At 48.4% G+C, this 24486-nt stretch overlaps 1 protein-coding gene across 1 annotated transcript in view; it reads left to right on the top strand.

The window, feature by feature from the left end:
* Window positions 1-24486, top strand: part of LOC115086313 (zinc finger protein 850-like) — a 52541-nt gene that overhangs the window by 7894 nt on the left and 20161 nt on the right. The window contains exons 4-6 of the mRNA XM_029592746.1: window positions 935-1045; window positions 22411-22515; window positions 23864-24012. Coding sequence (XP_029448606.1) covers window positions 935-1045; window positions 22411-22515; window positions 23864-24012 — 365 coding nt within the window. The remainder of the gene's footprint in view (window positions 1-934; window positions 1046-22410; window positions 22516-23863; window positions 24013-24486) is intronic.

The raw sequence follows: 24486 nt of genomic DNA, 5'->3' as shown, positions 1-24486 counted from the left end.
TTCTGTGGACTGTATGTACAAAGCAAAGATCCTTAAGTACCAAGAGATGCTATCAGAGAGCAAGAAAATGTAGCAGAAAGATACAGAAATAATCCTATTTGTATTGGGTGCCACTGGTTTGGTTAAAAAAAATTTTCAGGTGCAATTAGACACGCTGCCTGTGCATGTTCCTCCCTATGACCTCTTTGGAATAATGCATGTGTCAGAAGGGCACTAGCAGTGAATTTGAGAGGCAGAGTTCAGTCCCGGCCTACCCTGCTTTACTAGTGAGGATCATTCCTGTCAAGCTATGTGCAAAATCAACCCAAATGAGAGTTCTGATGGGAGAGAATAGTTTTAAATTTCTTTCACCAAGTCTTGCTGAACAGCTGGAGTAAATCTCAGCAAGGTGAATGCTACTATTAAGGCCGACAGGAAAGAAAGAGAAATGTTCTTGCTGGCTGCTTGTCACCCAGCGTAAAAAGCTGCCCCTCCTTAGCTTCAGCACAGTGCATGGTAGCGGATTGACGATCAAGCAGCAAGTTAAGTAGTGTGGTGACCCTTCCTACTGTCTGATACAACCACATGGACTGTATTTTGTTTAAGTGCATACATGAAAACTAACATTGATGAAGCAGTCTTAGGCTGAAGCTTTTTTTCCACCAGCACTCGTTACATTCTGCATTGATTGTTTGCAAAGAGCCTTCAGGGGTTAGGAACATGTTGGTTTGATTTTCCTTGTGCGGGGGTAGTGGTCATTGCTCATTGGTAATTGTTACATGGTATTGTCTGTGCAGACAGGTAACCTGCATTAAAGAAAATGAAAAGAGGAGGGAATAAAGAATTAAAAACCTGTGGCGTTTGTTGTGGCCTGGGAACAGAGAAAGTTGAGTGAGCAGAACTGAAAAGTTCGCAGGTGCGTCAGTCACCCCTGGGACCCTCTCTCCTGCTGCAGGTGCTGAAAGGTGGTTCCCTCTCCTGCGCTGGAGCAAGCTGATCAGGGAGAAGTCCTTCAGCCTCTCCTCTATTCCAGCCCAGGACAAGGGCGACATTGAGACCAGAAGGCGTAAAGGGGCCACACCCCTAACAGAAGACTGAAGTAAAGGGGTGTTGGGGGTTATTAGGGGATTGGGGAGAGAGGGCTGGAGGCATTTCAGCCTGAAGTGGGGTGGCATGGTGTTGGCAATGGTGGGAGATAGAGACAGCTGGGGATTGGCATTGAGCTGAGGTTCAGGGAGAGAGTGATACTGTTAAGTGCTACATCATGCTTAAGGCGCTTCTCCACGGACATGAGGATACTATGCCAAAATTTGTAGAAACAAATATCAGGCTTTTTTTTTATTGAATATCAGTAAGCAATATAGATACCCTTGGGAGGTACAGAGTCGCAGCAGTTCTCTGGCGAAATGCTCAGGAGAAGCACTACTCACTGTCTCAGTTTGTATATTAACTACCTCTTCTTTTTATAGATGAAATTATCAATCTGAAGAAAATAAGTCCTTGAATTGCATGAACCTATGGGAGTATCATGTACAGTTTCTCATGTAAAAAAGAGGCAAATTAGACTTATGTTAGCCTGATCCCCTTCCCAAATTGGGGCCTAATTGCCTGGTGGTCACATTAATCTTCCATTAGACCTTTGTCCTGTCATTTTTTCACCCTCAGGGAGATCTACATGGTTTAGGCTGGTGCACTATAGTTGAGATTCTAGCTGAGATTCTGACCCTTCTGCTTTTTTTGTGACCCTCTGACCCTTCATCACAAGTTTTAGACAGCTCTGGCTGCTGTCCAGATGTCTCCTGTAATTTCTCCAGGTCGGGCTCAATAGTGCATTTAGGGTTCATGTGGCCAGAACTGTAAGCAGGCCAAGGCAGCAGAGGATTCTGGGTCAGTCACAGTCTCCATGTTGGTCTCAGACTCAGGCACACATATCAATATGGGGATGGGTGTTGAGCTTGGGGAGGGGAAAGGGAAGTGAGTGAGGCTTGTATGGAGGAGAGGAAGGGAGTTAAAGTGCTAAGAGGTGAGTGTTGAGCCTGATGTGGGTGAAAAGAAGGGAGAGAGTGCTGGGAGCTGGGTGCTGATCCTGAGGTGGGAGGGGTTATAGAGAGAGTGCTGGGAGCTGGGTGCTGATCCTGAGGTGGGAGGGGTAGAATAGAGAGTGCTGGGAGCTGGGTGTTGATCCTGAGGTGGGAGGGGTTATAGAGAGAGTGCTGGGAGCTGGGTGCTGATCCTGAGGTGAGAGGGGTAGAATAGAGAGTACTGGGAGCTGGGTGTTGATCCTGAGGTAGGAGAGGTTATAGAGAGAGTGCTGGGAGCTGGGTATTGATCCTGAGGTAGGAGGGATAGAAGAGAGACTGCTGGGAGCTGGGTATTGATCCTGAGGTGGGAGAGGTTAAGGAGAGAGTGAAGGGAGCTGGGTGTTGATCCTGAGGTGGGAGGGATAGAAGAGAGTGCTGGGAGCTGGGTGCTGATCCTGAGGTGAGAGGGGTAGAAGAGAGTGCTGGGAGCTGGGTGTTGATCCTGAGGTGGGAGGGGTTATAGAGAGAGAGCGCTGGGTGTTGATCCTGAGGTGGGAGGGATAGAAGAGAGTGCTGGGAGCTGGATGTTGATCCTGAGGTGTGAGGGGTTATAGAGAGAGTGCAGGGAGCTGGGTGTTGATCCTGAGGTGGGAGGGGTTTTAGAGAGAGTGCTGGGAGCTGGGTGTTGATCCTGAGGTGAGAGGGGTAGAATAGAGAGTACTGGGAGCTGGGTGTTGATCCTGAGGTAGGAGAGGTTATAGAGAGAGTGCTGGGAGCTGGATGTTGATCCTGAGGTGGGAGGGGTTATAGAGAGAGTGCTGGGAGCTGGGTGCTGATCCTGAGGTGGGAGGGATAGAAGAGAGTGCCAGGAGCTGGGTGCTGATCCTGAGGTGGGAGGGGTTATAGAGAGAGTGCTGGGAGCTGGGTGCTGATCCTGAGGTGGGAGGGGTTATAGAGAGAGTGCAGGGAGCTGGGTGTTGATCCTGAGGTGGGAGGGGTTATAGAGAGAGTGCTGGGAGCTGGGTGTTGATCCTGAGGTGGGAGGGGTTATAGAGAGAGTGCTGGGAGCTGGGTGTTGATCCTGAGGTGGGAGGGGTTATAGAGAGAGTGCAGGGAGCTGGGTGCTGATCCTGAGGTGGGAGGGGTTATAGAGAGAGTGCTGGGAGCTGGGTGCTGATCCTAAGGTGGGAGGGGTTATAGAGAGAGTGCCGGGAGCTGGGTGTTGATCCTGAGGTGGGAGGGATTATAGAGAGAGTGCTGGGAGCTGGGTGTTGATCCTGAGGTGAGAGGGTTTATAGAGAGGGTGCTGGGAACAGGGTGTTATCCTGAGGTGGGAGGAGTTATAGAGAGAGTGCTGGGAGCTGGGTGCTGATCCTGAGGTGGGAGGAGTTATAGAGAAAGTGCTGGAAGCTGGGTGTTGATCCTGAGGTGGGAGGGGTTATAGAGAGCGTGCAGGGAGCTGGGTGTTGATCCTGAGGTGGGAGGGATTATAGAGAGAGTGCTGGGAGCTGGGTGTTGATCCTGAGGTGAGAGGGTTTATAGAGAGGGTGCTGGGAACAGGGTGTTATCCTGAGGTGGGAGGAGTTATAGAGAGAGTGCTGGGAGCTGGGTGTTGATCCTGAGGTGGGAGGGATTATAGAGAGGTTACTGCCCCTAACCTATTATTTTACATGATTTTCATGGATGGGGATTATTACCCTTAATCAATTGTTTACATGATTTTCAAACATAGGGATTACTATCCTTAACCTATTAGTTTATATGATTTTCATGGATGGGGATTATTACCCTTAACCAATTAGTTTGCATCATTTTCATGCCTGGGGATTACTACCCTTAACCTATTAGCTTACATGATTTAGACAGATCTGCAGCACTGTTCTCAGCAGAGAAGGGAATTGGATTCAGATGACAACCAATGCTGGGCCCAGACTTTTATGGTCTGAGGCACTGATATGCAAATATTATGGGAAAAGCGCTCATTCCTCATTCTCTGACACCATACTCACATGCTCACTTCTAGCTTTACTCCTCTCATTTTCCCACACATACACACCCCTCTCACACACATGCTCACTCACTTCTCTCCCTCTTCCCCACACACACATGCTCATTCTTACATGCTCTCATTCCTCATTCTCTGACACCATACTCACATGCTCACTTCTAGCTTTACTCCTCTCATTTTCCCACACATACACACCCCTCTCACACACATGCTCACTCACTTCTCTCCCTCTTCCCCACACACACACATGCTCATTCTTACATGCTCTCATTCCTCATTCTCTGACACCATACTCACATGCTCACTTCTAGCTTTACTCCTCTCATTTTCCCACACATACACACCCCTCTCACACACATGCTCACTCACTTCTCTCCCTCTTCCCCACACACACACATGCTCATTCTTACATGCTCTCATTCCTCATTCTCTGACACCATACTCACATGCTCACTTCCAGCTTTACTCCTCTCATTTTCCCACACATACACACCCCTCTAACACACATGCTCACTCACTTCTCTCCCTCTTCCCCACACACACTCATGCTCATTCTTACATGCTCTCATTCCTCATTCTCTGACACCATACTCACATGCTCACTTCTAGCTTTACTCCTCTCATTTTCCCACACATACACACCCCTCTCACACACATGCTCACTCACTTCTCTCCCTCTTCCCCACACACACTCATGCTCATTCTTACATGCTCTCATTCCTCATTCTCTGACACCATACTCACATGCTCACTTCTAGCTTTACTCCTCTCATTTTCCCACACATACACACCCCTCTCACACACATGCTACTCACTTCTCTCCCTCTTCCCCACACACACACATGCTCATTCTTACATGTTCTCATTCCTCATTCTCTGACACCATACTCACATGCTCACTTCTAGCTTTACTCCTCTCATTTTCCCACACATACACACCCCTCTCACACACATGCTCACTCACTTCTCTCCCTCTTCCCCACACACACTCATGCTCATTCTTACATGCTCTCATTCCTCATTCTCTGACACCATACTCACTTGCTCACTTCTAGCTTTACTCCTCTCATTTTCCCACACATACACACCCCTCTCACACACATGCTCACTCACTTCTCTCCCTCTTCCCCACACACACTCATGCTCATTCTTACATGCTCTCATTCCTCATTCTCTGACACCATACTCACATGCTCACTTCTAGCTTTACTCCTCTCATTTTCCCACACATACACACCCCTCTCACACACATGCTCACTCACTTCTCTCCCTCTTCCCCACACACACTCATGCTCATTCTTACATGCTCTCATTCCTCATTCTCTGACACCATACTCACATGCTCACTTCTAGCTTTACTCCTCTCATTTTCCCACACATACACACCCCTCTAACTCTAACACACATGCTCACTCACTTCTCTCCCTCTTCCCCACACACACTCATGCTCATTCTTACATGCTCTCATTCCTCATTCTCTGACACCATACTCACATGCTCACTTCTAGCTTTACTCCTCTCATTTTCCCACACATACACACCCCTCTCACACACATGCTCACTCACCTCTCCCTCTTCCCCACACACACACATGCTCATTCTTACATGTTCTCTTTCCTCATTCTCTGACACCATACTCACATGCTCACTTCTAGCTTTACTCCTCTCATTTTCCCACACATACACACCCCTCTCACACACATGCTCACTCACCTCTCCCTCTTCCCCACACACACACATGCTCATTCTTACATGCTCTCATTCCTCATTCTCTGACACCATACTCACATGCTCACTTCTAGCTTTACTCCTCTCATTTTCCCACACATACACACCCCTCTCACACACATGCTCACTCACCTCTCCCTCTTCCCCACACACACACATGCTCATTCTTACATGCTCTCATTCCTCATTCTCTGACACCATACTCACATGCTCACTTCCAGCTTTACTCCTCTCATTTTCCCACACATACACACCCCTCTCACACACATGCTCACTCACCTCTCCCTCTTCCCCACACACACTCATGCTCATTCTTACATGCTCTCATTCCTCATTCTCTGACACCATACTCACATGCTCACTTCTAGCTTTACTCCTCTCATTTTCCCACACATACACACCCCTCTCACACACATGCTCACTCACCTCTCCCTCTTCCCCACACACACACATGCTCATTCTTACATGTTCTCATTCCTCATTCTCTGACACCATACTCACATGCTCACTTCTAGCTTTACTCCTCTCATTTTCCCACACATACACACCCCTCTCACACACATGCTCACTCACTTCTCTCCCTCTTCCCCACACACACTCATGCTCATTCTTACATGCTCTCATTCCTCATTCTCTGACACCATACTCACATGCTCACTTCTAGCTTTACTCCTCTCATTTTCCCACACATACACACCCCTCTCACACACATGCTCACTCACTTCTCTCCCTCTTCCCCACACACACACATGCTCATTCTTACATGCTCTCATTCCTCATTCTCTGACACCATACTCACATGCTCACTTCTAGCTTTACTCCTCTCATTTTCCCACACATACACACCCCTCTAACACACATGCTCACTCACCTCTCCCTCTTCCCCACACACACACATGCTCATTCTTACATGCTCTCATTCCTCATTCTCTGACACCATGCTCACTTCCAGCTTTACTCCTCTCATTTTCCCACACACACACCCCTCTCACACACATGCTCACTCACTTCTCTCCCTCTTCCCCACACACACACATGCTCATTCTTACATGTTCTCATTCCTCATTCTCTGACACCATACTCACTTATAGCTTTATTCCTCTCATTTTCCCACACACACACCCCTCTCACACACATGCTCACTCACCTCTCCCTCTTCCCCCCACACACACATGCTCATTCTTACATGTTCTCATTCCTCATTCTCTGACACCATGCTCACTTCTAGCTTTACTCCTCTCATTTTCCCACACATCCACATGGCCCACTCTCCCTCACACCCATGTTCATTCGCACTGCCACTTCTCTTCCTCCTACAGAAACACACGCACTCTCTCCCAGACCTGTTCTTTCCCCTCCCCGATGCAAACACACACACCCATGCCCCTCACCTCTATAAACAAACCCACATTGCACAAGTTCCCCCCTCACTGGCTACCTCTCCCCACCCTAAACTGATCAGCAGGGCAACCTCCTTCTCCTGAGATTGAGTGGAAGATCCTTCCTTCTTCCAGAAAGCAGCAGGCACAGCATCTTCTGCTATTGGCCGCCTCCCTCCTTCCCGTTCCTACAGGCCAATCGGAGGCCTCCTCCCTTCCTGCCTGCCATCATTGGTCTGCAGTCTCAGGAAGAAGAAACGAGGCCTCTGATTGGTCGCAGGACACGGAAAAGGAAGGAGACAATGGCCAATCGGCAGCAGGGCACCCGGAGATCACAGCTGTCGGCACAGAGACCCAGCAATTCCATTTAGAATCCCGGAGTCTCGGGCCCAATCCGGAGAGTTCCCAGGTGTTGCTATAGCAACAGTCCTGAGCGTGCAGCCCCAGCTGATCCTGAATCCTGCAGCCTTGTGTGCAGCCTCAGCTCCTGCTGTCAGTGCTGGGCGGGGGAGGCAGAGGGCAGCAGTCAGAGGGGGCACTCACCTTACTCCCTCTCCCTGCTCTCCCCCAGCCTCCCTCATTCCTCCTTTTCTCCTGCCCCCCCCCCCCTCCTCTGAAAGGGCCTGCATTCAATCTCCAGGCTCTCTCAACAAAGTTACCCATTGTACTTATTATAAATGGAATTGAGCTTGGTTTTTCATTTTTATCAGCCATTAGCAAAAATATTCATCCTGGGACTACACTTCCCAAATTCCCAGCAACCTATCCGGAAGATAAAACAATTCAGGACTACATTTCCCAGCGTCCATACCTACAGTAGCCTACATCCTCAGCGGTAGTTCTCACTTCCTCTTTTTTTTGTGATGTCACTTCCTTCCGAAAGTGGGAGGGGCTGTATTGAGACCGGGAATCAAGAAGAGAAGCTGATAGCTTTCCCCCAGCACAGCCCCCTAGGGACCGGGCAAGGAGGGAGCCGGGGCTGTAAATCCTGCTCTGGAGAAGGGGCAGGAGAATGGCTGCAGGGCTTTCTGCTCAGCAGGTAGGAGGGGGGCAGGGGATGCAGCCTGGGACTGATCCCATCCCCCACCCCAGGGACCGTGCAGGGAGGGAGCCGGGGCTGGAAATCCTGCTCTGGAGAAGGGGCAGGAGAATGGCTGCAGGGCTTTCTGCTCAGCAGGTAGGAGGGGGGCAGGGGATGCAGCCTGGGACTGATCCCATCCCCCACCCCAGGGACCGTGCAGGGAGGGAGCCGGGGCTGGAAATCCTGCTCTGGAGAAGGGGCAGGAGAATGGCCGCAGGGCTTTCTGCTCAGCAGGTAGGAGACGGGCAGGGGATGCAGCCTGGGACTGCTCCCTTCCTACAACCCCGAACACTGCATCCATTCCCTGCAACCCCCTCAGCCTCTTCAACCTGCTTCTCCTTGCCTCATGTAGCAGTTGCTCCTCTGCTCTCTGTTTCTGCTTCCTGAGATTTCTTTACATTCACTCTTCCATCTCGCCCCCTTTCCTTTCTACACTAAGAAATCAGTCTTTGAAGGGTTTTTCTGACTAAACTTTTGAGTTGTCTGGACAAAACCAGAGTTTCGAATATGTCCCCTTTCTGTTCAGCTGAATTTTCTCTGGGTGACTCATTACCTAGACCAGTGGTTCTCAACAGGTGTGTCGCCAAGCACATGCAGGTGTCCCCACACTTCCCAGTCCCCTGCTGACCCAGCTGCTCCCCCTACCCGCGCAAGACAGGTCCTCCACCCGGGCTTAAAACGCTGAAAGCCTGGGCGGAAGGCGGCAGGAGAGCTGGAGTCCGCGGCGCTGGCACGCTCTCTTCTTCCTGATCAGTGGGTGCGTGCGCGGGAAGAAGAGACCATGCTAGTGCGCTCGGCATCGGCCCAAAGAAAAGCAGAGGCGCAGCCTGAGGAATGGGCAGCGCGGCTCGGACCAAGAACGTCGTCAGCCTCCCCGGCCAATGGGCCTCCTTGCTCCCCGAGGGCTGAAAGTTAAGTAGATTGCTGCTTCCTTTAGGGTTAGAAGTGGAGGAGGCTGTTGCTGCCGCCAGTTCGGGGGGGGGGGGAGTGCGTGAATGAGCAAGCATGTGTGTTTGAGATCCTGTGTGTGATTGAGAGCTGGTTTAGGTGAAGGGAGCATGTGAGTATGTGATTGGGAGCCTGTGTGTGAGGACAGCATGTATGTGTGTGATTGGGAGCCTGTATGTGAGGACAGCATGTGTGTGTGTGTGATTGGGAGCCTGTGTGTGTAAGCCTGAAAAGATAGACAGCATATGTGTAATTAAGAGCCTATATAAGTGAGAGAAAAAGCATGTGTATATGTGAGCGATTGTGAGCCAGTGTGAGAGAGGAGAAAGTTCCAAGCAAACCACCCCTCCAGCTAATTCAAAACAATCTCAGGGCACCTGGATATCAAACGTTCCCAGGTATGTAGAGCACAACACTTTTTGTATCCTTATTTTTCATTACTGGGTCTTTGTGTCTGCTATTTTGAAATATTTTATTGGCATCTAGAAATATTTGATATGAGCTTTAAATTATTGGATATTCCACTCATCAGCTGTTTTGAAATCTGTTCTTTTTGTTAATATGGTTTTACTGCTACTGATTTTATATTTCTTGATTTGTTTTATAAGGACTAGTGATGTTTCTTTTTTTTCCCTTTGTTACACTGCATAGAGACTCTGGCTTGTTGCAGTTTCCAATTCAGTTTTTGTCTGCATGTTTCTGGTTATGTGTTTTGGTCTCTTTATTCTTTGTTAGGTGAGGGTCAGCACATGTGATTCAGGTGAGGTTTTCTGCTGGTGGTAGTTTCTGTGTAGGGCTCTATAGCAGCCTTGGCTTGGTCTGTTTTCCTAATAGGAGATGTATTGGTGTCTTAAGGCCTGGTGTAATATTTTCAGTGTTGCCTTTTCTTAGGTAAGGTGGTTACTGTTTAAGTGCCGGAAATTGGTGCTGTTTTGCTGTGGGATGTTTACCGTTTATGCAATTTCTGTTCAGACAGAATATGTATCTTTTCCTTGTGTCATTCCTAACAACAAAAATAATACTGGACCTTGATTTTTTTATTTCCACCATAAATTGTAATGAGCATGTGAGTGTGGTCAGTTAGGTGTGTCACGATGGGAAAAAGGTTGAGAACCACTGACCTAGACGGTACTTGAAAAACTGCTTTAAAGTGTTTGAAAGGTGGAATATAAATCAAATAAATATAAAACTGTAGCCCTATAAGTTTCATACAAATGCAAAAAACCCCCACTTCTTTCCTCTGCAGTCAGGCAGTCCATCCCCACCAGCGGGTTATGCACCTCTACCAGCAGATGGAGACAGAGTAAAAGCTGATATCACGGATATATAGGGATATACAACCCACTGGTCTGGAATGATCTGCTGTATTTCAGGAATGAAAAATAGCAGGTAAGAACCAATTTTCCTATCCTCTTTTTTTTCCTGGGTGGAAAGGCTGCAGGAGCGCCCTGCAGCCTTTCCACCCAAATCAGGGTCCCCTCTTGTCCGCTACTGCAGGCAAACGCTTTGATGAAGCAATGGTCCTTGCTGATACTTGGGAGGATGCGAACCAAGATGACACTGACGATTTTAGATTTCTCCCCTCTTGACGATGGGGAAACTTCCCCAGATTTAGAGCCACCTAAAACTCTGCTCCATTTTCCTTTCTAGAGATGAGTTTCTGGGTCTGTTGTCGCAGATTCTGAAGACACTCGGGTTGGCTGGGAGTGACTCTACGCGTGCACAGAAGAAGCCCCTCCCCCCCCATATTAGTCACGCTATGCAAATCGTCATGTTTCTTTCCCCTCCTGGATGCTATTCAAGAGTTGGTTGATCTTGAGTGGAGTGCGCCAGAGGCAAGCTCTTAAAGCGGGATGTGCCTTGGCAGATTTGTATCCCTTGGATCCGAAGGCAAGCGAGCAGTTGCGTTTCCTAAAGATGGATGCCCTGGTGAGTTCTGTTACTAAGTGACCACCCTTTCCGGTTGGAGGAGGAGCAGCTCTAAAAGATGCTCAGGATAGAAGGCTGGAAGCTTTCCTTAAGCAAGCCTTTGAGGCCATGGCAGTGAACTTGCAGATTGCTCCTTTGTTGTTCTCTGGTGGCTCAAGCTAGTCTGCGTCTCTCTCGGTGTTATGTTTGGTGTGTCTTGAACTTAATAGTGGGCCCTTGGATCGAGGCGAGCAAAGACTCTGTCCACAGGGAAGGAGCCCAGTGGGCCCTTAACCCCGACAGGCAAGGTCTCAGCAGAGAAACAATGGAGGATCAACTTTATTACACAGCAAATCCTGTAGAGCAAAGCAGACGAGGTCTGGAATCAGCTGATGATCCAGTAGAACTCCGCAGCACGGAGAGTCCCGGTGAATACCTTTTCCAGGCTTGCTTGTGCAGGCTATCCCGGTAGTGGTCTAGCAGGATGAGATTTCTTGTTAACTCAAACCCAGCTGACCATCTGAGCTACAAGTATCGTGAGCGGGTGACATAATTCGGTGGGGATGCCCCCAAGGTTCCCGCCATAACGTAGTTAAAAGGATGGCAAGCACACGTGCCTAAGTAACCCAGGATGAAAGATGGCCGCCATTCTGCCCAGACTTGGAGCTGTGTAGAGAAAGGAGGTGAGCAGCATAGGTCGCAGCCGCCTGCGACCGGGCGCAACACTCAGGAGTCTGAGGGAACAGTTTCTGGTGGCATAGCAGTAATGGAACTGGGAGCCGCCTTCGTGGCCGATGCGGGCTGTGACCTTGCTCACGCTGCCGCCAGAGAAGTTGCTTCCATGATAGCGGCTAGATGTCAGCTGTGGCCATGAAATTGGTCGGCAGACACTATTTCTAAGTTCAGTCTCACTAAGTTGCCCTTTAAGGGTTCACTTTTATTTGGCAGTAAATTGGAGAAGATGGCAAATAGATGGGGAGGGGGAGCCAGGACCTTCATTTGCTGGAGGATAAGAAGGCAGCTTCACGTCCTTTTCGTGCAGGTGGCCATTCGAGACTACAGGCGATTTTTGTCCTTACAGGGGGGCTTCCTCTCAGAACCAAGACCTACCGAAGGGATGAGGTCTTTCACCCCAGAAGGATGCCGACTCTGGGAGTGGAGCTTCTCAGTCTTCTCATTGAAGGTTTGTGGACTCACCTGATGGTGCTGGAGATTGGTGGGCATCTGTCTTGCTTTTATCAGAGGTGGGTCCAGATCACATCAGTCCAATGGGTCCTGGAAGTAAGTTGGAATGGATATGCTCTAGAATTCCTTCATGTTCCTCTGGATGCCTTTATGAATTCTCCATACAACTCCCCTCCGAAGGTGGCAGTGGAGACTACCTTAAGGAGACTATTGGATTTGAAGGACATAATTCCCATTACTAAATTGCAAGAAAATATGGGCCACCATTCCATCTATTTTGTCGTACCCAAGAAGGAAGGATCCTTTCAACCCATCCTGGATCTCAAAGGAGTCAATCATCATTTGAGGGTGACTCATTTCCAAATGGAGACTGTGGGCTTTATAATAATGGCAGTGCAATCAAGGGAGTACCTTACATCTCTGGATCTGACGGAAGCATATCTGCTTATTCACATTCACTGGGGATATCAGTGGTTCCTGAGGTTTGCCGTTCTTGGACGTCCTTACCAGTTTCAGGCCCTTCCTTTGGGCTGGCCACTGTGCCCAGGACCTTCTCCAAGGTCATGGTGATAGCAGCAAACTTGCGCAAGGACAGTGTCCTAGTTGACCTGAATCTGGATGACTGGTTGATTCGAGCTACGAGTGTAGAGGAAAGCCACCGGACTTTTCACAGGTTGGTCTCCTTACTGCAGGATTTAGGCTGGGCGGTGAACTTGGCCAAGAACATCTTGCAGCCATATCAGATGCTGAAGTATCTTGGGGTTCTTCTCTTTATGAAGCAGGGCAGAGTTTTTCTGCCAGCGAGTAGCATTCAGATGTTTGTTCAAGTTCAATCGCTGAGAGACTATTCACCTGATGATGTGGTCTTATCTGCAGGTCCTGGGTTTGGTGGCCATGTATTGAAGTTGTTCCCTGGGTGAGGGTGCATATGCGGCCTCTTCAGTGCATGCTGCTTTCCGGGTGGAGTCGGCAGTCGCATGATTACACAATGAGGCTTCACTTACCATTGGTGATGAGCATCTAGTTGCAGTGGTGGTTGCATATGGATCATCTCATGAAGGGAGTTTACTTAGATGCCAAATTGGTGGGTGCTCATGACAGATGCAAGCCTCCTTGGTTGGGTGGCTCACTGTCAGGAGTTGCTGGTGCAAGGTTGCTGGACTGCCAAAGAATGGCAGTGGAGCATCAAACAATTGGAAGCAGAGGCAGTACAGCTGGCGTGCTTGCGATTCGCTGAGCATCTGGAGGCTTGGGCAGTCAGGATAATGTCAGACAATGTGACTAAGGCAGATCCTAAAACCAACAGATGTTGGAAGAGAGAGATGCACTAAAGGCATGGGCAGAGCAGCATCTGTTAGACACATCTGCCTTCCACATTGCCAGAAAGGACAAAGTAAGGGACAACTTTCTCAGCAGGAAAAGCCTGGACCCAGGAGAGTGGGAGTTAGCAGATGAAGCTGTTCAGCTCATAGTGGAGTGCTGGGGATGCCCATACTTAGAATTGCTGGTGACTTCCGGCAACGCAAAAGTTCTGCGATTCTTCAGTCGCAGAAAGGATCCGAAGGCGCTGGGCTTCGGTGCTCTCATTCAGGTGTGGCTGCATGGAAGGATGTTGTATGTCTTCCCGTCCTGGCTTCTGATGGGCAGGATCATTTGGAAGATTGCAAGTTAGGACAACACCATACTTTTGGTGTCTCCAGATTGGCCTCGGAGGCCATAGTATTCCGGTCTACAGAGACTGCTGCTTTGGAAAGACCTGTTTTACATAAATAACCAGGTTGATTTTGTCTTACGGTTTGGCCCTTGAGAGGGCTCTGTATTGAAACGTGGTTACTCTCTATAGCTGTGATTTCTATGTCTCTGGCTTACATTAGAGTTTGGAGATTTTTCTAGGCCTGGTGTGAGGAGTGAGTGAGGCTCTCAAAGTGGAAATTCCATTAATTTGGGGAATTTTTACAAGGATTGCTTAAAGGTTTGGCCATTAATACCTTGTAGGTTCATGTGGCAGCTCTCGCTTGTTATAAGGGACAAGTTAACGATGTGCCTTTTGTCTTCCTATTCTGATGTGTCCAAGTTCTTGAAGGAAGTTAAGCATCTTCGTCCTCCCTTGTGACTGCTGGTGCCTCTGTGGGACCTTAATCTGGTCCTGAATTTCTTGGTGGGTCCGATTTTTTTTTTTTTTCAGCTGCTACGGGGCCTCTCCTTGCAGCTGCTTACCTTGAAGTCTATTTTTTTTCTAGTGGCAATGAGTTGTGCACGTCAGGTTTCCGAACTGCAGGCTCTTTCTTGCCGTGAGCCTTTTTTGCTCGTGACTCCGGGTGCGCTACAGCTTCAGACTGTGCCTTCTTTTTATGCTGAAAGTGGTTTTGGACTTTCAGTTGGATCAGTCTATTTCCTTGCCCACGTTGGACAGAGATGAGAGTCCATCCCTGACCTGTCCTCCGTTGTTGTTGTTTTTTTGCCTTGGGTTTGCCCTTCTAGGTGCAATGATGCAGAGTGTTGTTTCTGCTATTCGTTGATGGACTGGTAAGTGACTTATCCAGCATGAGTGGTTGATTATTAATAATCATTTTCAAGTATAATCAGTTTGTCTACAGTTTGCCTTTCCCAGAGAATACTGGAGGGCTGTTGTCGGGGTGCGACTATATATCCATGACGTTGGCTTCTTACTGTCTCCATCTGCTGCTAGAGGTGCATAACCCACTGGTGTGATCTGGCCTGCCTTCATTAAAGGAAAGGAAATTATCAGGTAAGCAGTAACTTCCCCTTATTGAGTCAGTAACACAGAGCACAAAAGTATATATATATATTGTATGTATTTGGATTTCTTGTATGTATTTGTTAATTGTATGTACTTACAATTATCTCCCTTGATTTTTTTTATATGTATTATTTTTGATTAATTATACAGATGTATGTGGTTTTCTGTATTGTTTGGGTGACCCAGAATCTTGTGCTTTTGACTTATTCGAGAGATTGTGAGACTTCGTTAGCTCAGTTTAGTAAATTGCAATGTTAATTTGTAGCTGAGGTAACGGAGGGTTAAAGTGACCTGCCGAGGCCTGAAATCCTGCATCAGTGAGGAGAAGCAAGATCTGAATTCTGGTTTCCTTGGCTCGTAGCCCACTTCATTACCCGCTGGGGTAAACCTCCGGGGACAGAAACCAAAGAGGGATAGGTCTTCCACAGGCCAGTGAGCAGGACCATTCCAGGATCAGTGATCCACTGACTATAGACAGATAAAAGCTTATCCAGGGAACTATAGGCCAGGGATTTTTCCATCCAAGTTTACCCTGCGAACCTTACTGGAGTAGTGCCAAGATCGGGTTTTGCAAGCTACAATTTACGGACTTCACAAACATATAAAGCTATACCACTGTACATTTTATCAAAATGCAAAAAAACCCATTTCTTTATTGAATTATCAATACAGAACATAAAAAGTATGTGTGGGGATATCCATATACCACATGCTATGTGGACTTTCACACTAATTCATTTTCCTAAAAATTAGTGAACAAAGAATAATCATGAGGGCAGCCTTCAGCTTCTCTGTGCGCTATATGGTGGAAACCGCGCAGTATTTTGAGTTTCTGTTCCCTTTTTTTTTTTTTTTTAACACTAATTTTAAGGCAAATCTTATTGAAGGAAAAGTAATAGGCAAACACCTCTTGTCCAACGACACACAACAACCAAAAATAGTTACTGTCGCATAAAACACGTGAAAATGTTTTTATTAATAATTTTGGCCTGCTTGCTCGTGAGCGAGCGAACGAACCAAGAGGAATCCTTCAACGTGACTCTTAAAAGCCCGACGCCCACATTAAATTAGGGGCTGCGTGAATATGTTGGGCTTGCAGGCGCCGAGCGGATTTAAAAAGACGCCCGGATACGCGGGTAAAACAGGGGCGAGGCACGAAGATTGCCTGTGCTCGTAAACCCGTAACGTGATCTGGCCTCTGCCGATGCCCCTGCTGCGTGACTTTACTTCTGCTGTGGAGGAGGTGTAAGTTTTTTATAAATGGGCAGATCGGCGGGGTTTTAAGGTCTGGGGCGAGTGAAGGCTATCAAACCGGGGGGGGGGGGGCATTGGTTTGGAAGACCTATCCCTTAACTGAGCAAACTGGGAACCAACTGGGAGAACTGGAAATGGCGTTGCTGCGCGTCCCTTTTTAAAATCCCCTGACTTATGGGGTGGAAGGGGCACTTGCCCACGCCCGCTTAGGATTTGGCAAGTGGCCGGGCCAGTTTATAACGTGCGTGCAAATAAGGGTGCAGTTTATAAAATACGCGCGTCCCTGATGACGGGCACACGTGTGCCCGCTCACCGGTTTGAAAGTTGCCATGGTGCTAGTGGACTCTGTATCAGACAGCATTCAGAGGTGTTTAATCCACTGCCTCTCACCTCACAATGGGCCAGAAATCAGTATCGGCCAAATGCACTTAAATTCATTCATCTGCTGGGTCCATAACTCTAATGGAAGGTCTCTGTGCTAATTTTAAATATAATAATAATGAAAAAATAAACCACCCCACTTTTTCTTATGTAAAATGCACACCAAATTATCCAAGTATGCAAAAGATACAAAAAAAAATGTTGACAATGCTTATCTTAATCAGTGATGCACAGCAAAAACAAAGCAGCAACTATTTTCATGTGAAACACTGCTCCATGAGACCACGCGGGACTGTCCCAGTAATTCAAAAGACCCATAGTCCGTGTTTCGGCGCACAAAAAAGCACCGGCATCAGGAGATACAGATTCTAAAACAAACAGTGGTGCCCTAGCTCTGAAGGATGCCCCCTAAACCCTCCCAATCCCTTGCTCACAAATATCGACCAATCAGGCTGAGAGCTCAGCATCCAGCCGGCTCAGGCTTTAAGATCAACGGCAAGCAAGTAAAACTGTCTATCCAGATCGAGATATGCAAGCTGAGGACCCAATGAGAAACAAAAAAACCTAGCCTCCCGCTGAAGAGAAAATTAATAGAGAGCCCCCTCTGTCCCTTTATAGATCGAGGGGACGAACTGGATTCAGTCCATAAATCCATTGTTGCTCCCTGCGGATAGGGAGAGTGTCAATCACCCCTGTGTAAATTATTTGCTGGTTTCTTACTTAAAACCATGAAAATGAGGCCTACTTTCAGGTTCTTGTGTAGAATAATTTGTGGTAGTGGTGTTGGAAAGTTTGCACAATGTTAAACCCTCCACCAGTCGAGTTGTAGCTATTTGGGATTTGGCCCAAAATATCATCAGAAAATGGCTGACTTCCGTGTGGTTTCGGCACGTGGAGTGCCTGCGGTGGTTAACGGGCAGCGGCGAAAGGGAAGGGAGGCCGAAATGCCACCAGGGCAGGGAATCTTTCATCCTCGCGGCACGATGCCGAGGTGGGGAGGGGGGAACTGCACGAGCCCTGTGGACGTAAGGGCCTTCTATGAGGAGCTCCTGAGCTCCCTCCATTTCATGACCCCAGGGCGCTGCCGAACTACAGTCGGGGGTAGTAGGCGGAATATGCCAGCCCAGCGCTTCCTAGGCGCTCGGGAGCCACCTGCAGCCAAATTCGGGCTGCCATCGGCTTCGTCACACCAGAGGCCAGAGTGGAAGGCCCGGAAGAGGGAGTTTTGTGCCACGGTGCAGCTTCCAAACGACCTGCGTTCCTTTGGCACCCTCCCTATCGACCGGAAGCTCTTACACTCCATCGATGTGCACGTCCTGAAGGAGGAGCCGAGGTATCTGGGAGCCACCGTGACGCCCATGTGCTGTGACAATCTTTCTCTTTTATTTTTAATCACTATATTAAGGTCAGGAGGAGGGACAATGGCTGGCTGTTGGGTAAGTACCTCTTTTATCTTCTTTCCTATGCTTGGCTGATAGGTGCATGTTGAGGCATAGCACACTCTGTATGCATTCTTCCTACACCCCCTTCACTGCCTTACCCTGCCGCTCTTCTTAGATGCTGGGGACCGGAGAGTTGGGCCTTCCAGCTTTTAAAGGAAGCTTTGGATTCACAAGTCCTGATTATCCCACGGACAGCTTTAGTCTTTTTGGCTCAGTTATTGAAATTCCTGAATCTCTTGTATATTCCTCATAGTAAGCTCCACTAGGAAGGGACTCAGTTATGTGTTCTTCAACAGTACAGTATGATTTCAGGTGGCGGTGGTGGAAGCTGGAAGCATGACGACTGTCTGCCTGTGCCAGGTCCTCATGATCTGTGGTGAGCCTCACGCGTGCAAGGTCATGTTACACATTCACCAGCACTCTCTCAGCCCTGCATGCATGCGCTATAGGACCCAAGCTGTACCGCACAGGATTGAGCCCCAGATATGTCCCCTGCACTGCGTGTGTGTAGATCTAGACAAGCCCATGGAAAGGAAAGCTGACGTAGCAGTTATCAAGGCCAAAGCAACTGGTCACCTAACGTTCCCCGCTAGGTTTCAGTACACATCCAGCATTTCATTCTCAAAGTCTGTGAGTGCAGGGAATCCTTTATCACGTTCAAGGTTCACTACAGGCTGTCATCTTCGCACCATGTGTAGCTGGAGATGATGGTTCAGTTAATCGAGATGCTAGGAAATTATAAATCAAAGCACACACACATCCCACCGCTCCATTTCTGAAGTGTAATTAGTACCTGCATAGAAACATAGAAATGACGGCAGAAGAAGACCAAACGGCCCATCCAGTCTGCCCAGCAAGCCACGCAGTTCATCCATTTATTTATTTATTTTTCCCACCCTTTTTCTCCCTCCACCCTTTTTCTCCCTCCCACCCATCACTATTGGCTTCCAGCACCCTCCGGCCCCAACTCCCTTCCACCCCTCCACCATGCAGAGAGCAGCGCTGTATCCGCATCCCAGTGAACATCCAGCTCAACCAGGGGTAGCAACCACCGCAACAAGCAGGCCACACCCCTGCCCCATACTCCTACCCACCCCTGCTTTGTTTGTTTGTTTCTTGTTTTAGTTTTATTTGGAGATGGCAGCCCTCCGTGAAGGCGGAACACCAACCACTGGCCACTGGCATCCCGTTCCGTGAATGCCTCTGTGGCTACTGCCGCTCCGTACAGTGTTTTGCTGCCTGAAGGTGGAACACCAACTACTGGCCACTGGCATCCCGCTCCGTGAATGCCTCTGGCTACTGCCGCTCCGTGCAGTATTTTGCTGCCTGAAGGTGAAGCACCTACTGGCCACTGGCATCCCGCTCCGTGAACGCCTCTGTGGCTACTGCCGCTCCGTGCAGTGTTTTGCTGCCTCCTCTTTATTTACGCCCACTAGACTTGATGGATCCACAGTGTTTATCCCACGCCCCTTTGAAGTCCTTCACAGTTTTAGACTTCACCACTTCCTCCGGAAGGGCATTCCAGGCATCCACCACCCTTTCCGTGAAGAAATACTTCCTGACATTGGTTCTTAGTCTTCCTCCCCGGAGCCTCAGCTCGTGACCTCTGGTTCTGCTGATTTTTTTTCCTACGGAAAAGGTTTGTCGTTGTCTTTGGATCATTAAAGTTTTTTAAGTATCTGAAAGTCTGAATCATATCACCCCTGCTCCTCCTTTCCTCCAGGGTGTACATATTCAGATTCTTCAATCTCTCCTCGTACGTCATCCAATGAAGGTCCTCCACCTTCCTGGTCGCCCTTCTCTGTACCGCTTCCATCTTGTCTTTGTCTCTTTGTAGATACGGTCTCCAGAACTGAACACAGTACTCCAGGTGAGGCCTCACCAAGGACCTGTACAAGGGAATAATCACTTCCCTTTTCTTACTCGATATTCCTCTCTCTATGCAGCCCAGCATTCTTCTGGCTTTTGCTATCGCCTTGTCGCATTGTTTCGCAGACTTCATATCATTAGACACTATCACCCCAAGGTCCCTCTCCTGCTCCGTGCACATCAGCCTTTTCCCCCCCCATCGAATACAGTTCATTCGGATCTCCACTCCCCATATGCATGACTTTACACTTCTTGGCATTGAATCTCAGCTGCCATATCTTCGACCACTCTTCCAGTTTCCTTAGATCCCGTCTCATTCTCTCCACTCCTTCCGGCGTGTCCACTCTGTTGCAGATCTTAGTGTCATCCGCAAAAAGACAAACCTTACCTTCTATCCCGTCCGCAATGTCGCTCACAAAGATATTACAGGACCGGTCCCAACACCGATCCTTGCGGTACACCACTTAAAACCGCTCTCTCTTCAGAGAAGGTTCCATTTACCATCACACATTGTCTTCTGTCCGTCATCCAATTTGCAATCCAGGTCACCACCTCGGCACTCACTCCTAAGCTTCTCGTTTTATTCACCAGTCTCCTGTGTGGAACCGTATAAAAAGCTTTGCTGAAATCCAAGTATATGACATTGAGTGCTCTTCCTTGATCCAATTCCTTGGTTACCCAGTCAAAAAAGTCAATCAGATTTGTCTGACAGGATCTTCCCCTGGTGAATCCATGTTGCCTCTGGTCCATCAATTCTCCGGACTGTAGATAGTTCACTATTCTCTCTTTCAGCAGTGACTCCATTACTTTTCCCACCACCGAAGTGAGGCTAACCGGTCTGTAGTTGCCAGCCTCCTCCCTGTTCCAACTCTTGTGAAGCGGGACCACCACTGCTCTTCTCCAATCACTCGGCACCACTCCCGTTTCTAGGGATCTATTGAACAGGTCACACAGCGGACCCGCCAGAACATCTCTGAGCTCCCTCAATATCCTTGGATGAATCCCATCAGGCCCCATGGCTTTGTCCACTTTCAGGTTCTTTAGCTCTTCCCACACATTTTCTACTGTAAAAGGATTTTCATCTATTTCACTTCCCTCCAGTTTCTTGTTGTGTAGAGATGGTCCTTCTCCAGTGTCTTCTTTAGTGAACACAGAGGTGAAGTATTCGTTTAATATTTCTGCCATTTCTTCGTCTCTCTCCACACATTGATCATTACCACCTTTCAATTTCACTATACCACTTTGGACCTTTCTCTTTTCGCTGATGTATCTGAAAAATGTTTTGTCACCATTTTTTATTTCCCTGGCAATCCTCTCTTCTGCTTGACTTTTTGCCAACTTGATTAATTTCTTTGTCTCCCTCAGTTGATACAAATATTCTTCTTTGTGCTCCTCCCTTTGGGATCTTTTATATTTCTTGAATGCTGTTCTTTTAGCTTTAATTTTGTCAGCCACCTCCTTTGAGAACCAGATAGGTTTCAATTTTCTTTTGCTTTTCTTTACATTTCTAACATATAGAGCACTTGCCTTGGTGATTGCTCCTTTTAGATTGGTCCACTGCTGATCCACATCTCTCTCCCATCCTTTAAGTTCTTCCTCCAGGTACTTCCCCATTTCCTCAAAGTCTGTGTTTTTGAACTGTAAAACTCGGGTCTTTGTGGTTCTTTTCCCTATTCTTTTAGTGATATTAAACCATACCGTTTGATCACTGGTGCTGAGGTGGGCACCCACCTGGACATCAGAGACATTATCTCCATTAGTGAGCACTAAGTTGAGTATTGCTCCTTTTCTCGTGGGTTCCAACACCATTTGTTTGAACAAAGATACTTGCATGGCATCCACTATCGCTCTACTATTTTTAGTTTCTGCAGATGGGATTTTCCAGTCTACATCTGGCATATTAAAGTCACCCACGATCACCACTTCTCCCTTCTTACCTATCTTATGGATGTCTTATGGGTTTGTCCTACCTTTGAGTGCTAATAATCTCAGAAATCAAAAAACTGTGTTTTGTTTTGTTTTTTGTTTAAAGTTTTTATTGGGGCCCTGTTTTCAGTCCCTTCTGAATCTGGAGGTAAACCGGAAAGTTTTTCTCTGCGATCTTACGCTTTAAGTAGTCCCATTGTGGTTTCTTGGATTGGTGGTGCCCGAAGGTCCGATAAACCTTGTGAGCATACGCTAAATACTAATTAAGTTTCGGAAATGGAGCCCTGCGATGTGTGTGCGCGCACGTGCATGGCGTGTCCTCATCACAGGAATCTGCACGTAGTGCCACCTGCCTGTAGCAATGGTTGGGGATGGTGGCTGTTTAGCGTTTTAAACCATTGTCAGTCTTTTGACTTTAGCCATAGGGCTAATGGTTTTGGTATGAACGGCCTCTAAGGTCAGCCGCATCTCGTTTGCGGAGGTGACGCAGGGTATGCCTGCTGACCGTGGCTTCTCACTCCTGTAACTCTCTCTCCTTAGGACACCCGCAGAGAGCAGGTACAGCGAGGCACTCGCGGCTGGGCTCTGCCATCAAGCACACCTTTGGCGTGTTGAAAAGTCGCTTCTGGACAAAACAGGGAGGAGGTGCGTTACAGTGTGACCCCCCCCACACACACACAGGTGCGGAGGTCGTGCCTGCCTGCTTCACAGTAAGGTACGGCCTGCCAGCTGAGATGAAGCAGAATCCTCTGGAGGACCTCCGTGTGCACCCCTGTGAGTGGGGAGCAAGAATTACCGCAGAATCACCGAGCGCTGTGTTGCTGGTAAGTAGAGGTCACGGCCTGCTAATGCAGTAGATCTACCCAGTGCAGCTAGCCGCGCTTCCTGTTCAGCTTCATTTTGTTTTGTAGGACTGCCCTGGCTTCTGCTTTGCTACGGAAGGATTGTCTCTGCGCAGGAGGTAACCCAGAAGGACAGGGAGAGGCTGGGCACTTTGTGCACCAAGATGTATGATGCTGACCGTGGACCCCTTGTACCGATGACAAACATATTACACCTCATCAGGAAAGGTTAAAATAAAATCGTGATGCTCGCTCTGCACATCTGCCACTTTATCGCTTAACGGCAATAGCTCAAACAGGTGACACTGGGACGAATGTGGGTGCCATGCCATGCCAGTTTTCCCTCCTATCCTCAACGGGCCTGCAAGGCATCTGTTGGAGGCAAAGGTACTCTGGCCATGGTAGCAGACGGCCACCTACGTGCCGCTTTGCAGACTTGTGCGCGTGGGAGCAGCGCTACTTGGCGAAGTCCCTATTCGGCACCATTTTGTCCAGCAGAGTTCAGACAGTAACCCAGCCCCAAATAGCTGGATAACTGCTTATCCAGCTGAAAAGTTATCTGTCTTAACTCCGGGCAGCTGAGCTAGCTGAAGAGTCACCGATTTTCAGAGTTATCTGGCCAGAATGCCTAGACAGCTTTAGGACTGCCGAAGCACGGTCACGAAAGGCGGCATATAAAAAACAAAATAGCCAGGGCAGGCCTTCAAATTCTGTGATATCTGTCGGATACGTCCAATTCCTCCTCTTCCCATCAGATGAGTTTACACATCTGCATATGTGTGTGTGCTAGGCCCTTTGGTGTGAGTAGGAGTGCAGTAGGTGAGACTGAATTTTGAAACCGCAGGTGCCTGTACGTGTCTGCGCAGTTATTCACTGTGTTTGCATTTCTTTGGCACAGAAACAGCGTTGCACTGTTGGGCATGTGCTGAGGTGAGATGCAGTGCGAGGTGCCACGCCTTCAGGTGGTAATTACCGGCCTTCTGCCGGTAATTACTAATCTACTGCACAATTGTCTACCACAAAAGGATCACAATGTGAGAATGAGACCTTCATAAGTCATTGGCTGCTGTATTTTCAGTGAAGTGAAATACACCAGCGGCGACATTTTAATCATAGATCTTTAATATGTTTAATTTTTTTTTTTTTTTTAGTTTTAGTTTTCATTGCAAATAAAACACAGGCCACGGTAAAACTTATAAAGGTGGAGATCTTGCCCGATGCTGCTCGGCGTTTCAAGACCTCTCTGCCACAGGGGGAATCTCTACCTCCTTGCGATGGATCCATTTCTCCGGAGGCAGAGGTGAGGGCATGGTCTCAAAACACCGAGCGGTGTTAGGCAGGAGGTGGTTCTGGGTGGGCAGATGAGGGAGCTGGGTGTCTCTTGGGCTAATGAGGCGAATCGTCCGTGTGGTGGGGGGGAAGGATGGGAAAGATTGGGACTGGGGTGGGAAGGGTGGAGAGATAAAGTAGTTAAGTGATAAAAGAGAAGCAGGGGTAAGGGTAGTGGGGAGAGCCTGGAAGAGGTTTTGGCACATTTTGTGCTCTCCCTTCAGGTCCCTCTTCTCAGGGGCAGTAAAAGGGGGTAGGGGAGTCCAATTGGGGGGGGTAATAGAGAGAGGCTTGGAGGTACGCTGGGCAGCCCCGTGGGAACTCTTGTATCCTCAAGGTGCCCACAAAAGGCCATGCCCTTCAGTGTAGCCCTGCGGAGTGGCCTTTTAAGGTCTGGACCTCCAGCGAGGAGGAAGGAGGAGCAGTTCCCAGCAGCAGATTCTGT

The sequence above is a fragment of the Rhinatrema bivittatum genome, chromosome 2 (assembly GCF_901001135.1).
Source record: "Rhinatrema bivittatum chromosome 2, aRhiBiv1.1, whole genome shotgun sequence".
Lineage (NCBI taxonomy): Eukaryota > Metazoa > Chordata > Amphibia > Gymnophiona > Rhinatrematidae > Rhinatrema > Rhinatrema bivittatum.
This window is presented reverse-complemented; position numbering and strand designations above follow the sequence as displayed.